Source organism: Mytilus galloprovincialis, chromosome 6 (assembly GCF_965363235.1).
Source record: "Mytilus galloprovincialis chromosome 6, xbMytGall1.hap1.1, whole genome shotgun sequence".
Classification (NCBI taxonomy): domain Eukaryota; kingdom Metazoa; phylum Mollusca; class Bivalvia; order Mytilida; family Mytilidae; genus Mytilus; species Mytilus galloprovincialis.
In genome coordinates this window covers 28718209-28735039 of record NC_134843.1, presented here as the reverse complement: position 1 = coordinate 28735039, position 16831 = coordinate 28718209, and the positions used below count along the sequence as shown (strand labels likewise).

Sequence of the window (16831 nt, the reverse complement as noted above, 5' to 3'; positions counted from 1 at the left end):
CTAGACCACACGACCACCTGGGCTTCACATATATATATATATATATGTACATTAGAGATAACTTCTAACCTCTCATCAAACAGAATCTGTCAGAAGAACTGTTCTAGGACAGTTTGTAGATCTGTCATCCTGACACCTTTTAGACAGTTCTAACCTAGAACAGATTTAGACAGTTCTAACAAGAATAGTTTTAGACACTTTACCCTAAAACTGATACTGACAGTATCATATAACTGATCCTCACAGTTGTACCAAGAGCTGATTTGGTCAGTTTACCTAGAACTGATTCTTATAGTTCTACTTAGAACAGCTCTAGGGTAGATCTAATCTATGTATAACTGTTCTATCACAGTTAACGACAGTTCTATGACAGATTATTCTGACAGTTCTAATGGATGTTAAAAGTGATCTCCACTGTAGACTGACTTTGAACAAATGGTATAAGAAAGTAATCTACGTAATGACAAATAAGTTCAGGTACGGAACCACACTATGATATACTTGGTCTGCAAGGTGGTATTGTATGTGTGCTCCTAGTTCCTCAGCAGCTGACACATTAACCCTCGAATCAATCACAACTTTCCCTTTTGTAGAATGGAACCTTGTGGATCAACTTCATGGAGATTCATAAATACTCTCAAAGTCAAGTTGTTAAGTAGAAACTATTTACTATTATCGTCGGACGACGACGACGATTACAATTACGTCATACCATTATACGAATAAAAAAAAATTGGGGGTGTATAGAAAATATTTGAAATAAATACTGGTGCTGAAATGATTTATTTAATGAGGAAATAACCCCATCTAAGTGTATAATATACTGATCAAACACAATGTGTAAATAGATTGTTTCATTATATGATATATGCTGATTTAAATAATTCATACAAAATTTTTGATAATTTCTATGTTGTTTATAATAAAATATAATATACTTTATTTCAAATCAATCGGAACATACAGGCTAACATGGCATAATAATTATCAACAATGCATCAAAAATACTTACGGAAAGAACTTGCTTATATATATAAATGTGACAAATAAACAAATAAACAAATAACAAAACAAAAAACAACTTCACATATGTATATTATATTTTGTACAAATTATGATTAATGTGTCTTGTACATATTGCAAAGGTTAATAATATTTACACAAAATAATAAAAATACATATCTAAGGTAAAGAATAAGATAAATTATTAAGGCAAATAACTAATCAAAAGTATTAGATATATATAATAACTTTCTTCTTCAAATTCAATTACTAGACAAACTTAGTTTAATTAACTGGTTAAAGTTTAAATATGACGGTACAAACTTGCTGTCGCTCATTGTGATATTTGTTGCATTTAATGAAAAATTGTTATTCATTTTCTCCTTTTTTCCCCTTTTACAGCACTTTTTACAATTAATTCGTGGAAACTTTAAAATACTTTTCAATATTGATTTTTTTAAGTTCCATTAATATAAAAGCAAGTAGCTAAGGCAGCAACCATTTGATTTTCTGGGGGGGAGGGGGGGGGGGGGCTATGGTTTTTTTTGGAAAAAAAAGTTTGTTTCCAGGTTTTGGTGAAAAAAATAATTTGTTTTGGACCCTGAGTAAAAAAAATTGTTTGTTTCACCCTCAGCTGCCACTATATGTAATGCTAAAATTGAAAGAAAAAAATTGTCTTCGGTTTGTCGCTAAAAAAATAGATTGTTCTTCGCCGAAGGCGAAAAAAAAAGTTTGCACAGAAAAAAAAACCATAGCCCCCCCCAGAAAATCAAATGGTTGCTGCCTAATTTTCATAACAAAAATATTTCACTTTTTCTATTCACGCAAGTTATTGTTGCATGAAGCTTTTAAGATAGTCATTAGAAATCATGAAAATCTGTAAACGGATAGACATGTTTCAAGTTATTCACAGCAATAATAACCATTAACCGAAATTTACAATTTGTAAACAATAATGACCTTGTTACCGCTAAATTGTTAATGCTTGAGTTTATTTTTATTACACAACTTGCTATAGGACAGCTTGTCATTTATACAGTTGGTACTGTTATTGATATTATAATTAACCACATCCACATTGTAATGTTGCTGGTGAATAAACTAAACAGGTGCCATCACTTAAAGAAACCGATAAATGCGTTTCTATTTGATAAAGTTGTATTTATTATTTTAAGCTTATATCGAAAGAAAAAATGAAGTGAATTGAATTAATTAAAATATATAAATATCCACAAATATTAATAAATATATTTAAACTTAGATGTTTTAAGTATACTATAAGATTAACAAAATAACTTATAAAACGCGTTCTTTTAAATAAAGATAAAATAAATTATAACTTTTAAATTTTTTATGAAGTTTGCGACTTTACTTATATTGAACAAATATACAAAATAAATACTATATAACAACTATAAAAGCATTCTAGAGTTTCAAATTGTATTTAATGATAACACTCAATTGTTGTCACCTAAATTGAATTCATGAATTTAAATGTCTACTACCGTTTTCTTCTTTCTACATCTTTTCCCAGTTTTTGGCTGGAAAGCATTTCGTGCCTCAAGATCTTCGTCGTCCACATATGTCCAAAACCGACAAGGATTTTCTGAAAAACGGCAAAAATAGTTTTTTTTTTACACAAACTTCATGATAAAGTTTTCAAAGTAGTTTCTTTCAAAAATATTCTTAATCAATACAATATTGGAGTCGCGTACAACGAATGAAAGTAATCAATTTCGAATGAGAACATGAATTTACATTTTCCTGAAGCATTTTTAGATATTCATATTATATTCAAAAATTTGAAAAGTGGATTCACCGAAATACAATTGCTAGTGAATGAATGAATAAGTTGCAGTTTCCAAAGTTTCGTAATCGTAATGTGCATATATTTAAATGTTTAGCAAAGAAACATTGACGAATATAACTTATGATTTCCCCTACAACTAAGAAAGTTCACATATGCTTTACAGACATCTTTAGTGAGCTCTCAATACACAATACTATGTTAACCATACGAACTATATTTTTTATGATCGAATTGTTTTTATTAAGTATGAGAAATAATTACCTTCTGTAGACGTGCTTCCGTCTTTATCGTGACACTGATCAGATTCGGCATCATTCGGCTCTGGTATTTTGGCTCTTTCGTTGAATAATTGTTTAAGTTTTTCTGTTTGGATATTAATAAAAAAAATCTTTAGAATTTTTTTTTCTTCAAGTATGACAATTAATATAGAAACATTTTTAACAAATGGCATATATTCAACTGTCAGAGGCATGAATGATTTAATCAATTATATCGTACTTGGTCGAACGTATTTCAGTAGAATAAATTTTGTCATCATTAGCTATAAAAATACAATTCAGAAATGTACATTAGAGGCGCGAAAGATACCAGAGAGACAGTCAAAGTCATAAATCGAAAATAAACTGACAGCACAATAGCTAACAAAGAAATAGACAAACAGATAAATAATAGTACAAACGACACAACATAGAAATCTAAAGACTAAGCAACACGAACCCCACAGAAAAAAGGGGGTGTTCTCAGGTGGCCCGGAAGGGTAAACAGATCCTGCTCCACATACAAAGTAGAATCGAACTATAAGTGCTTCTTGAGCAGCAACGTTTTGAGTATACTATATAGGGCGTAAGTTCATGAATTAATGGTTTCTACAACTTCAATTTTTTCATTTTATTTTCATTTTTGTCTTTTTTTTCGAATGCCGATGTTATGTCTGTATTTCAATGTAAAAGTCGTTTATATTTTACCATACTTTTTCTCTTAACGTTAACACAAAATTAGATAATTGATTCAGATACTTCTCTCAGGGACTCGCATTTATTCTAATTAAAAGACTTACCTCTTTTCGATAGATCTGTATTTTTCACATTAGATAAGTTATTCTGCAATAATAATGAAGAAGTATGCTCAATTCTTGTCTATGTTTTGTAGGTACCGCAAGCATGCATATGCTTTTTCAAGTCTGTGAAATTTCTGGTAAAAAAACTGACTTTTTATATTTATAACTAAATTTTGTTTGTTTAATTTGTATTGGCAAACTATTTAGGTGTATAATACGAAGTGCAGTATTATTTTCATATTCAAGTTCTTTTTACTTTTATTCTTTAAATTGGTCACCGCATCGAATACATGTGTATATGAAGTATGTCCAAAAATGTCTGAAAAAGATATTTTTGTAATAGATCAAATCATTTCAATGTATTGTTATAATATACAGTTTTGTTATTGAAAAATGAAATATAATTTCAATGCAATAGTTTGTTGTTTTTTTTATCTCAATATACCTTATTTTTACTACTTTGAATTTATCTTCGTTGGTTTAAAATTACAAAGGTCAAATAAAGTACGAGTTTTAGGACCAAGATACCTAAAAGTTTTGCCAAATACAGCTAAGGTAATATATTTCTGAGATAGAAAAGCCTTAGTATTTTCAATAAGATAACTTACTTTGTAAAGTCGTGGTAAATTCACGTTATCGGTGCTGTCGTCATCGTCGTCGTCAAATTTAAAATCATCAGTAGTAGCAGCTAAAGCATCGTCATCATCATCATTGGTGTCGTCGTCGTCATCCTTATTGTCATCATCGGCGTCGTCGTCGTCACCTTTGTCGTCATCATCATCATCATCGCTATCATTATCATTATCATCATCATCCTCATCGCTATTATTATCATAATCATCCTCCTCATCGTCGTCGTCAGCATCGGCGCCGTCGTCATCGCCGTCGACATCTCCATCTTCATCTTCATCATTATTTTTCGAAGCATTAAAAGCAACAGCACCAACAGCTGAATCGTTATTCTCATCAACATCATTATTGTCACTATTATCATTAGCTACTGCAGCAATAATGTTTGTACCTTTACTTTTTACGGTCCTAATTCTCTTTCTTGTGACCTTTCTTTGTGGAGTTTCTACATCTATGAGTAAAAGATTAAATGGAAATATTCACATTATTTCAGCTAATCTTAGATAACATTGTTAATCAAAACATCCATATTAGTACATGTTGTCATATGGTATATTATATATGCAGATACAAAAATAACTGATTCTGTATATTTGCTTTTCATGTAATAAACATATAAATTTTTATTACAGAATTTATTTAACAAAAAAATAGGAAAATTTTTCCTGTTGCCAAAAATACACAAAATTCCACCAGAAATCTTACTTGAAATAGAAAACAATCCAGCAAAAATCATTGAATATGGGTTCTTAGGCAGACCTATAGTATCTTTATGTGGTACACCTTTCCATAATCTATCACATTTTATCGATCGTATTTTATTACCATTAGTGCAAAGTCAGAATACATATATCAAAGATACCAAAGATTTTATTCAGAAACTTGAGAATCTAAACCTAAACAACAATATTTTATTAGCTACATTTGATGCAAGCAACATGTATACAAACTTAGAATATTCTGAGATAATTGAAGCTGTCAAAAGAGTAACAAAGAATTTAATATGCAATAATTATCCATTTCAAATCCCTCCTATTGAAGATATAATAAAATCTCTTGAAATCATATTGAAGAATAATGAATTCACATTTAACAGTAAAACATACAGACAGAGAACAGGTGTCCCAATGGGAGGCGCTGCATCAGCAGAATTAGCTGACATAAGAATGTTCGAAATTTTAGAGCATATATTATCAAAGTATTCACATAGAGACAAAATAGCTTTCTGCGGTAGATATAGAGATGATGGATTCATCTTATTTAACGGTAATAAAAACGAACTCCAAGAACTTTTCATAACGGCAAACAAGGCACACAAATATTTGAAGTTCACCTACGAAATATCGTCGGAAAGAATTATATTTTTAGATACTGAAGTATATAAAGGCAAAAGATTTTTGGACTCTGGGATCCTAGATCTTAAGACTTTCAGAAAACCAACAGAAACTTTTCAATACTTAGATAGAAACAGTTGTCATCCTAAAAGCGTATTCAAAGGCTTCATTAAAGGAGAGATTATCCGTAATATAAGAAACACAAACGATATATATGAACGTACCAAGATCATTAATTCATTTAGAGAAAAATTATTACAAAGAAATTATAAGCAAACAGAAATCGATGAAGCGATTATATCTACCTCAAACTTAGAACGAAATGATTTATTGACTAACACTGAAAAACCAGATGTTAAAACGACAATCTTTATCACTAAATATAACCCAGCAGTGAAACAGTTAAAAAGATCAATTATAAAACATTGGAATTTGATAGAAAATGACCCTGAACTCTCAATCATTTTAAGAAGGAAACCAGTCATAGCGTATAAAAGACACAAAAATTTACAAGAAAAGTTAACAAGGCGTGATAAATCATGAAAATGTATCTAAAACTTTATATAAGAAATACGAGTAATACGCATATCAAAACAATAAAGATACACAAACTTGTATACATACATAATAGAAATGATGACATAGATAAAGCCTGAAACGAGGCAAAGAGTTCACCACAGGTTAGAAAAAGAAAAAAGGCGTGTTACTAAATTCTATCAAACAGTGAAGCAATTGGAACGATCTATCATAAAACATTGATTTCTGACTGTTGGAAACAACCAATGAGAATCATGGTTAAGGAAAATAATAGAATAGCTTGTAAACGTTCAAGACAATCGAGCTGAAAGTTATAAACCCTAATCAAGTACAAATAAATATACTTGTTACAGATCATTTCTTGTAACTGATTAATATTTAGCAACGTATTAAATATCCGGTGTATGGTCCATAATCTATCACAATCTGTGAAACGTGGAGGCCGCTGAAGATCCTCGCCACGTAAAAAATAAGAGGTGAAACACCATAAAAAATCCCGTAATCATATAAAACATCAATATAAATAAAACCAATGTCAATAATATGTATTCCATGATCTTTTCAAAAAATATTATCAATGCTAATGAGCATACATATATATGGAAAGCAAAACAAATACTTTTAAAATAACCAGCGCATATGAGCATATTAATATAGAAAATAGATCAATACTTTCTGCTTGGGTGGGTTTGGATGACTTTTAATTAAACATATATACAGATGATGCATTATTGAACTTCAATAAATGTCAAAATAATATACGCGCCCAGTGATATTTTTCTTTACAATACTCGATACTTTGCTAGTCATTTTTTTATGCAGAAAAGGATATTTTTTCCGGAAATTCTCATGTATGCAATGTACCTCCCCAGAATCCACTGTCTGTTAGATTTTTGTTACATTCCAATAAATAAGCGCCTGATATATATTGAATACAGTTATAAACAAGAGTTAGATTACTTAGGTGTGCCGGTAAAGAAAGATTTTTTGACGATATCCTGCTTTATGACTCTTCAAAAACTATTTTTCGAGTTTTAGGGAAACTGACAATTTGCGAACTTATAATGAAAGGCTTGAATATTAAGGTTTATCCTACCTCTTTGGCTGTCCCGATCGAGCCGATTTTACATCGTTTCACAGACACAATTTTCAAACCTTAAAATTAAAATGCAAACATTATAAATCAAAGCTTTATAATTGTCAAACTTAAAGTATTATAATGTATCACTGTTTGTTCACCTCGAATGTTTTATTCGGTTAGGCTTCAGTTTGTCAAATGATGAGGTGATTTTTCTGTGCCCAAACGAATCCCATTTCTTAATAAGCACTTCTATACATTCATTATTGTCAACATTGTCAGAGTCACTTCTATGTATGTGTAGCATAACCAATCACCCAATCTTCTTATGCCGGCGTCACATATTGGCGTATAGGCCGGCGCGCACCAAACGTACAGAGAAAATTGACAAATTCAGTACACGTTAGTTGCACGCCAGAGACACGCTAAGCAATCGTTAAACGCGCGTTGCATCAGTTTGAAGTATGTCGAAAAACAAAGGTATACGCTTGGTGAACGCTACAACTCGAGGAAATTTTTATGCAGCATAAGAATTTTCATCCAGCTCAAGCGTGTGTCTAGCGTATACATGTAAGCTACACGCACGTAATACAAACGATACAAGCGTTTAACGCGCTACAGATAGTTTGAGACACGTTTATGGCACATTGTTTACGCTTCAAGATCGTTCGACCTTAATTAAAACGTATCGCACCCCCATAACAGAACGTCCAATATACGACCGGGATGCGTCTAAAATACGTTCAAGAAACTTTTTTCCTTCGTACCGTGCATTCCATCTACGTTAGACAAGCGCCAGGCATATGTCAACATAGTTTCTTGAACGCCAGATAAACGCTTAGGTACGCTTCTCGTACGCCCAATACACACTGAAAGCTCGTTGTGCACACGTTACAGATATGATTGAAAGATTGAATGCATCCAAAATTACTAGCGTATTGGCAACGTTTATCATTTTTAACACGCCTGGCGTACGTCGGAGCTTCACGCTGATGTGTGACGCCGGTATGATAATATAGACGTAAAATTTTTCCATCTGTGAACTTCTAGGGTATAAAATATCATTTATACTAGTATACAGTGTCTCATTCGCATTTCCGTCCAGTTACAAAATTACTGTGGTAGCAACTAAAATCCTTAAAGCATTGACTCAAATTTTACGTGTGCAAAGGAGTTGGGTATCGTTCAGAGATATTTGCTAGACCTAAATATCGAGAGAGAAAACACACTGCCATCATGATTAATCATCTTGCTTGTTAAAATCAATAGAGCTATTAAAATTATGCATGAGTTTTACCATTTTATTTTATATTTTCAGGTTTCAGGTTTCATTTTTTTTCTTTCTGTCAGCCCACAAAAGAAGGCAACTGCCAACATGTCTCCATGTAATTTACTGCCCTGAGCGCAAGAAAGATAAGTTGCATACAGTATTTTTCACAAGAGTAAAGATAATAAATTTCTCCCTAGTTTTTGCACCAATGTTTAAGTAGGGAAAAAAATAAAATTCGTAAGGGTTCCGCGAAACCCAGTGTCTTGCCTACTTTTGCTGTTAGTCGCAGGCTCGACAAAAAGGAGTAAAAAATATAAAAATGTTTCTCTATAGATACTATCTCTTCATTTAAAGAAGTTTCTGTCCCAGTTTGGTAAGAGTTATAAAAAAAAATTTAAATCTTTAACCACAGAGTGACCGCCATGTTTCCTGGCAAAAAAACTAAGTCCTTTTGTAAGCAAAATAAATACGGAACAGGATTTGTTTTACAAAATTTACTTCGGGATACTATCTAATGAACATAGACAAGCTAGATTTGGGAGAAATGCAGGATTTTTAAGAAAGTTATTAAAATTTCAAAAACTTTAACCACAGAGTGAATATGTGTGTACACCGCCGCCAACGACGATGACAGAATGTAAGATCGCTATGTCTCGCTTTTTCGACAAAACGAAAGGCTGGACAATAACTCTGATATATATATCACATTTTTGAGTGTAGGTCACAATGTAAAAACTAATAACAACACAACAATGCTTTAAAGGATATTTATAAGAATCTCGAAATTAAAAGCTTTTTATTGCTGTAGCAATTCTTTCTATAAAACGTTATCATTTTTTTGCAGGCCTCGGTGACTGCAAAATAGACAATTGTTCGTTGGACTTTTATTTTGGGAGCTAGATTATTTTTTTTTATCTTTTGTTGAAGTGAATACTGAAACCATTGATTTAAAGGAAGGAATATGTGTTTTGTTATTCTTCAAAATTTAATGCCAGGCGAGCCGCAGCCATTTTGAAAATTCAAAGTCAAAGATTACATTTCCACATGTTACTGATCATTTTTGATAAGTTTCATAAAGTTTGGACATTCTGAAGTGACAAATACATGTGTTTGACTCCAAACAAGTTTAAATTACTGTGAATAGTGCGACGAGCGATGTATGATATATATACTTTAATCATGACATTGTTCATTTTAGTTAAATGGAACGGAGTGTCTATTCGTCAGGATAGCCGGACGAATAGTTAAAAATCTATATTTGTCCGGCCTTCCATTTGCGGATGCGAAAGTCTTAAATATCTATAAAAGTGTCATGTGGCGTGGAAAGTGCATGTCACGGATGAGGTGTCGGATATCAAACGCGCGTATGCAATGGACGTTTTGAGAATTAAAGATCGAGATTTACAAAGAAGACTAGAGAGAATGTGATTTCTTTAAACCATATTTTTTTTTATATATTAGCTATAGTGACCCCAGAATAATAGCGTATGTATGTACTAGTATACATATTTTTTTAAGGGGCCAGCGGAAGGACGCCTCCGGGTGCGGGAGTTTATCGCACATTAAAGACTCGTTGGTGGCCTTCGGCTGTTGTCTACTCTACGGTCGGGTTGTTGTCGCTTTGACACATTCCCCATTTCCTTTCTCAATTTTATATAGTATACACGAAAACTTAGAGGAATAAAGCCTCACATCAAACTGAAAATGCTGATTTACCCAATGGAGGCAAAACGCATTTGGATAATGAGTAACTCAAATATGCTTAGATGCATTATTTCTAAATTCTACTATAACGGAGATCTTTTAATATGTACTGATATATCTTGACTCGAAATATGATACCAGGGTTGGGGTAACCCGTTTTTTATTCGATTTAACTTAATTAACATTTGTTTTATATTTTTCTATCGTAAACACATTCTTACTTTTGGGAAAGGTTACACGTGCCTATCGGTCTCTCTTATTTTCTATGAGTAAAAAATCCCCGAACATTTAAGTAAAAAATCGTTTCTGAACATCATTTGACGACCTGATTTGAACCAAACTTTAATAAAACAATAAATTCAGAATCTTCTTTTGGAATCAAAGATGTATATTGGCTATTGTCTATAGTGGTCAGACTCTTTACCTTACATGAAATTCATAGGTAGAACAAATAAAAAGATGAGAGTCTTGTTTGCCCTTGCCCCTATATAACTCCTATAGAATAAAAAAAAATCTGAATAAAATATATACTTTGATATATATTGATTTGGATTTTGATTTGTTTTAATGAATGAATAAAAACAATTTGAACAATTTTTAGCCAAGTAACTAATTCAAAGGTGTATTTGCTGCATAGATGCTGATATGCGATTTTAGACTATATATTGCTCACAACTACTCAAAGCGTTTATTCATCTCCTTAAATCACGATGCCTATTTTTTTATCATTATATTTTTAGCCGGACAAATAGCAAAAGACCGTTAAAATGCTCTTTGTGCGGCTTGCCGGATGAATAGACATTTTTTTACTATTTATCCGGTAGCCGGACGAATAGCTACTACCTAAAAGGAACGCTTATTTAGTAGAAGAAACATTTCTCAAGATAACTATATTTATATTTCCGACGGCCTATGAATTGATTTAGATATACGGAAGATGTGGCATGAGTGCTAATGATACAACTCTCCACCTCAGTAACAATTTATAAAAGTAAACCATTGTAGGTGAAGGTACGGTCTTCAACACGGAGCCATGGCTCACACCAAACAACATGCTATAAAACGAGAAACACGTATGAACTACATACACAAAGGAGTAGGTTCAGTAAGACCCCTTTTTGGCCCTAAAATATAGCAGTTTTAAAAAAGTATGAAAATGTAATCTTTTAGCTATTTACTGGAAAGTAGAATGCTTCTGCTACATAAATATGGGCTGTTTTTGACAAAACAATGCACATATATCGGGTACTAGCATCATTAAGTCATGCTAAATTACTGAAATCTTCACAATTTGAGCATTTTAGTTAAATTTTAAACGGTTTCCGTCTAAAATGAAAGTGGCCGCATTTGTGTTCATTCATAATATTGAAATGTAAGTTGTATTTGATGATAATACATAACATATATAAAGGTTGAGGATGAACACGGATGCGGCCACTTTCATTTTTGACAAAAAACATCTGAAAAGTGACGTTTTTGGCATATTTGATAGATTTTTCATATTTAAGCTTGAATCGGAGCGTTTTTAATTACTAAATCAGTTAAAATTCTTTACAGAAAACAACTGAATCAATTTAAATAGACACAATAAGTGTTTAAAAAGTGTCCAAAATCTTTCTTTCGATAAACGGTGAATTTGAGGCCAAAATCGGCCGTTACCGGACCTACTCCTTTCCACTACAGTACAACAGATTCCTGACTTAGGACAGGTGCAAACATTTGCAGCGGGATTAAACGTTTTAATGGTACCAAACCTTCTCCTTTTTCTGAAACAATAGTATAACATCAAAAATCGAAAAACTCACTATAAAATATCTATTGGAAGGCTCAACTCAAGCAATGCCTTATAAACAGTTTGATTATATTTGGATTTGGAAAGTAATTTGACAATGATCTCCTAAAACAAGTCATAAGAATGAATCCCGGGGCCTTTATATACCTGCATGACTATACAGTATGGGTTTCCTCATTGTTGAAGGTCATACGGTTGGATATAATTAATTACATCCACATTCGATTTGAATTTCATTGGATAGTTGTATCACTGCATGGCTCCTTTTTACAGGGGAGACTTTTTAATTTAGTATGATTGTATTTAGAACACAATATTTTCAACAGTTGAGCGAGATAGGAAATCAAAGAACAGAGAATAGCGATTGATAGAAATGTCTATCTTAAGTGATATTTTTTTTATGAAAGTTCGGTCATTAAGGTTTACTAAGAACGCACTCCCTATATTATGTATATTACGCTAGCAGTTGTAACCAAAATGAGTGCTTAAAATAATTGATCTGTTCTGCAAAATTTTAAAACGATCAATGAGTAGAATAATCAAATGTTAAAGATAATCAATATGACTCAGAAACAATACAAACTGAAAAAAATAATGTTTTAAGAGGAATAAATTAAATCATTATTATTTGTACATTTGTTTTTAGAACTACAAAATGAAGTTAGATTTATTTTGAAGACCTCGTCGTGACTTTAAGAGGAAGAACAGAAATAAAGCCCTGCTCCGTGGCATGTGTGTTACTCGGTGCGATTCAAAGATTAGCATATTCATTGATTTGACGTTTACTTATGTTACAAGACCTATATTGACATATAGGTGGCTTTTATGTTTTATTTTGTATTGTTGGGTAACTGCAAGATTAGTAACATACATCTAGCATATCTTTTTGTCTCTTTTCATTCAACAACTTGTTATTTTGTAATTAAAACAGGAAAATTATAATCCAAGCAACCTTATAATATGGAGGCATGGATTAAATGTAATATAGGCAGAAAGAAGAAATGATAAGCAATTAAAACAAAGTAAATATCATGTGTGGTTGGGTATGAAAATACATTCGCTATGATGATGATAATTGTTACTGTCATGAACTATATATTGAACAAAATAAAATGATCATAACAAAGTGTATTTACAAATCGTTTTTAGAGAAGAAAATTATTAGAAAAAGGCTGTTTCCTTATTTTACTATAACAAGGTTCATGCGTTTTAAATTTATGTACAATATGACAGGAGCGGGAACGATAGCTCTACATAACATTTAATGAAACTGCTGATTAAGCATTTCTCACGGCTATTTGATACTGGGAAGGGTTATGTTTATCATCTCTCCCACTTTTAAACATTCCACTCTAGTTTCCTCTGTAACATGTGTCATTTATAATTAATCTGACAGAGCGGGAAATCATTGATTTCTGTTGTATTATGCTACATATTGTGAAAAGGTATCTACACGAGTTCATGTTTTAGTGTACGCAATTAACCTCCGATTCTCAACTTACATTTCGACACACAAAAAAAAGATCGATTCAAAAAGATCGATTCAAATAAGATCGATCTTCTTAAAACCACCTCTAGAGGTAGACTTTTTAAGTCCGATTGAAGATCGATCTTAGTCTTTTTTGTCAGTGTAAACGGGGTCTTATTTATACGAAAATAATAGACCAATCTTCGCAATCAAAGTTAGGTTGCTTATAATCAACACTTAGTCTACTGTCTTTTTTTTGTTTTTGTTTTATTTGATGTTTATTTTTGGATCAGGAAGAGCGATACATGCTTTATACAGGGATATTCTAGTAATCATATTTAAACCAAGTTGTTTGTCTCGCCTGTAAAAAAGTATCTGATGGCGAGACATAAGTATTGCCTTTTCGACGACGACACACGTCGACGTAGTTTGCGTCAACAATGATTTAGTTTTCCAGGCGGATCCAGCTATTTTCAAAAGGGGGATCCCAAATCAGGATAAAGCGGGGTTCCATCTTTATGTCCCCATTTATATAAAATGCATTGACCGTCCCAAAAAAGGAAGGCTTCATCCCCCCCCCCCCCTTTTTTTGATCCGCCATTGTTTTTCTGGTTACGTCAGTTTGATAAGAACTACAAATTTACTTGTCATAAATCAATAATATTTTGTATGAAGTTGCATTAAGATCAGTTCATGATATTATTTTGACTACTAGTTTGAGGCATTGTTTCCTAGGTCCGATAACTTCGAATTAATGAGTAATTTTCCATGTTAAGATTTCTGCTTAAGTCATTTTGTCATAGATGAAATATATTCTTAAAAAGGTGCATTACAATCAGTATATATAACACAGAGGTGCGATGGGGACGCTGAAGTGCAATGATCACTCCGAAGTGCGATGGTCTACGCCGAAGTGCGATGGTATTGCATGACGTTCAAATATTGTGACTTTTTTCAATATAACTTTTAAATAAAACATTGATTTTCAAGCAGGAGGATATGGTTGTGTAGATGAATGTTTCATGCTCACAAAGGAACTGAAAGGAAAAAGAAAGAAAAGAACGATTCAAGTCAATATTAACAGTTTTGAGCATTACATTTGGGAGTTAAAAACATATTTTGAACCATGTCAGGCAGCAAAATATGGAGAGCAACGGGACTAAATGATGTTTTTTGTCAGCAAATGGGCTATCCTATGTTAGGAGTAATGCAGCACGATAAATACAACTGAAATAAAGTATACTGATATAATTTTAAAGATTAAAGTTAATTTATCTTTTAGTTAGATTCTCGTGATTTAATGTTGACAATTTAATTAAAAAAATAATGTTTTTTGTTAATGTTTAATCTCGAGATAAGTCCTGATTTGTAAAAACACCGTCGCTCAAGTCTTATTTTATTGCGGTTACAGTGTTAATTGTCTGCATCATCGTAGGTCGAAATTAACCTGACTGCTCCCTACGTGTACTTCCAAAAACAATAAATAGGAATAATTGTTGTGTTTGTCATATGATATGAACCCTGTTTAGTGTTATCGTATAGACATATAAAAAAAATCGCCTTTGAACACCCTTTATCTGACTCTATACTACTGCGGGCTAATCGGAAAATTGGCAAATTTAAAATTACATTAACAAAATCAAAATTTAATGTCTTTGGTATGACTTAAACAGAAATTACAAGATTTTCCAAACGTGAGGCTAGCAGCTACATTTGTAAAATCTAAATAATTTGATTTCATTTTAACAGTTAATGTACATTTTTCTTTTTACTCAATGTCACAGATAGACCATCGCACTACAGCGTAACCACCATCGCACTTCAGCGTAAATATCATCAAGTTAACGTCATAATCGCGCTTTGAACAGCGTGTTAACCATCGCACTTCAGCGTGACCATCGCGATTCGGACAACCATCGCGATTCCGAGTCCTACATATATATCACGTCTTTTTAAGGCTCTGTCCTCTTGGTCAAGGTCCAGTGACTTGAATGAAAAACGTGTACTAACAAGTAGTTATTAATATTAATAATGTCCAATGTTAAGTTTTCTGTTGAGTTATTAGTTTGGTAAGAACTACTTGTGATAGATCAATATTTTCTGTAAAGAGCTACTTACACTGAATAGACAACAATATTTTCTATTAAGTTACAGTACTGTCTGTCTGTATCCAAATTGGCCGAATTTAAAAGATGGACAACACCATTTCTAACTATCAGCATTGTTTCCGATTAATCTTAATTTTTTATATAAAAATAGTATTTGGTATGATTGCCGTTGAGGCAGTAAACTATTTAACATGATTTAAAAGGAGGTAGACCTTAGTTTAGGGAAATAACTCTTAAAATTGTCAGTATGTTTATGTCAACCTTTTTCATAAGTATATTCGAAGCTTCTACAGGTTACATAGATTATTTCCATTCTGTTTCAGGTAAATGCTTAAAATATATTGATGAAACTTGACTTAAACAAACGCATTACTGATTTATAGAGTTATCTCCCTGAAATAAAGTCTATACCTTTGTTTGGATTTATATAGGCAATCGTACGACCTCCAATAATGATATAAACGATACTATATACCAGTAAACGTGTCAAAAAAGGCGCCGACATGAAAAATATATATAACAATTCAAATCGAGAAAACCAACGGCATATTTGATATAACAGATTTTTCTATGAATAACAAATATTACAGACATGAACAAATATCAATCACTGCATGAACTACATGCTCCTGGCTTGCGAAAGGCGATTTAAGAAAATGGTGGGTTAGCGATTCACCCTCCCCTAACCTGGGACAGTAGACATACAACACAACCTTTGAACAAACTATAAAAATCAGTTGAAAAGCCTTAAGGACTTAACTTATCAGATCAATACAAACAGCTAGCAAATACACAAACCGGAAGTTGTAGGACATTTGTATATCCCGTACAAGAGAAAGACACAAAGTATTGATCTGGAACGGTACTCGCAGTTATACTGACAGTTAGTTCAAAGCCAATAACAAATTATAACAAACATGTATCTAAGACCAAAGTATCAATCAGTACACATTCAACATACAACTAGAAGACATCATTAACAGTCAGAGAAACAACCAAGACCTTTTGCATTACCAAAAGATATATGTTTCGACAGATTCT

At 32.3% G+C, this 16831-nt stretch overlaps 1 protein-coding gene across 1 annotated transcript in view; it reads right to left on the bottom strand.

Moving 5' to 3' along the window:
* Positions 1-770: 770 nt before the first annotated feature.
* LOC143078559 (uncharacterized) overlaps positions 771-16831 on the bottom strand; it is a 50920-nt gene continuing 34859 nt past the window's right edge. Inside the window, exons 2-6 of the mRNA XM_076253418.1 lie at positions 4478-4950; positions 3870-3912; positions 3074-3175; positions 1787-2608; positions 771-1488 (exon numbers count right to left, since the gene is read on the bottom strand). Coding sequence (XP_076109533.1) covers positions 2493-2608; positions 3074-3175; positions 3870-3912; positions 4478-4950 — 734 coding nt within the window. The 3' untranslated portion in view covers positions 771-1488; positions 1787-2492. The remainder of the gene's footprint in view (positions 1489-1786; positions 2609-3073; positions 3176-3869; positions 3913-4477; positions 4951-16831) is intronic.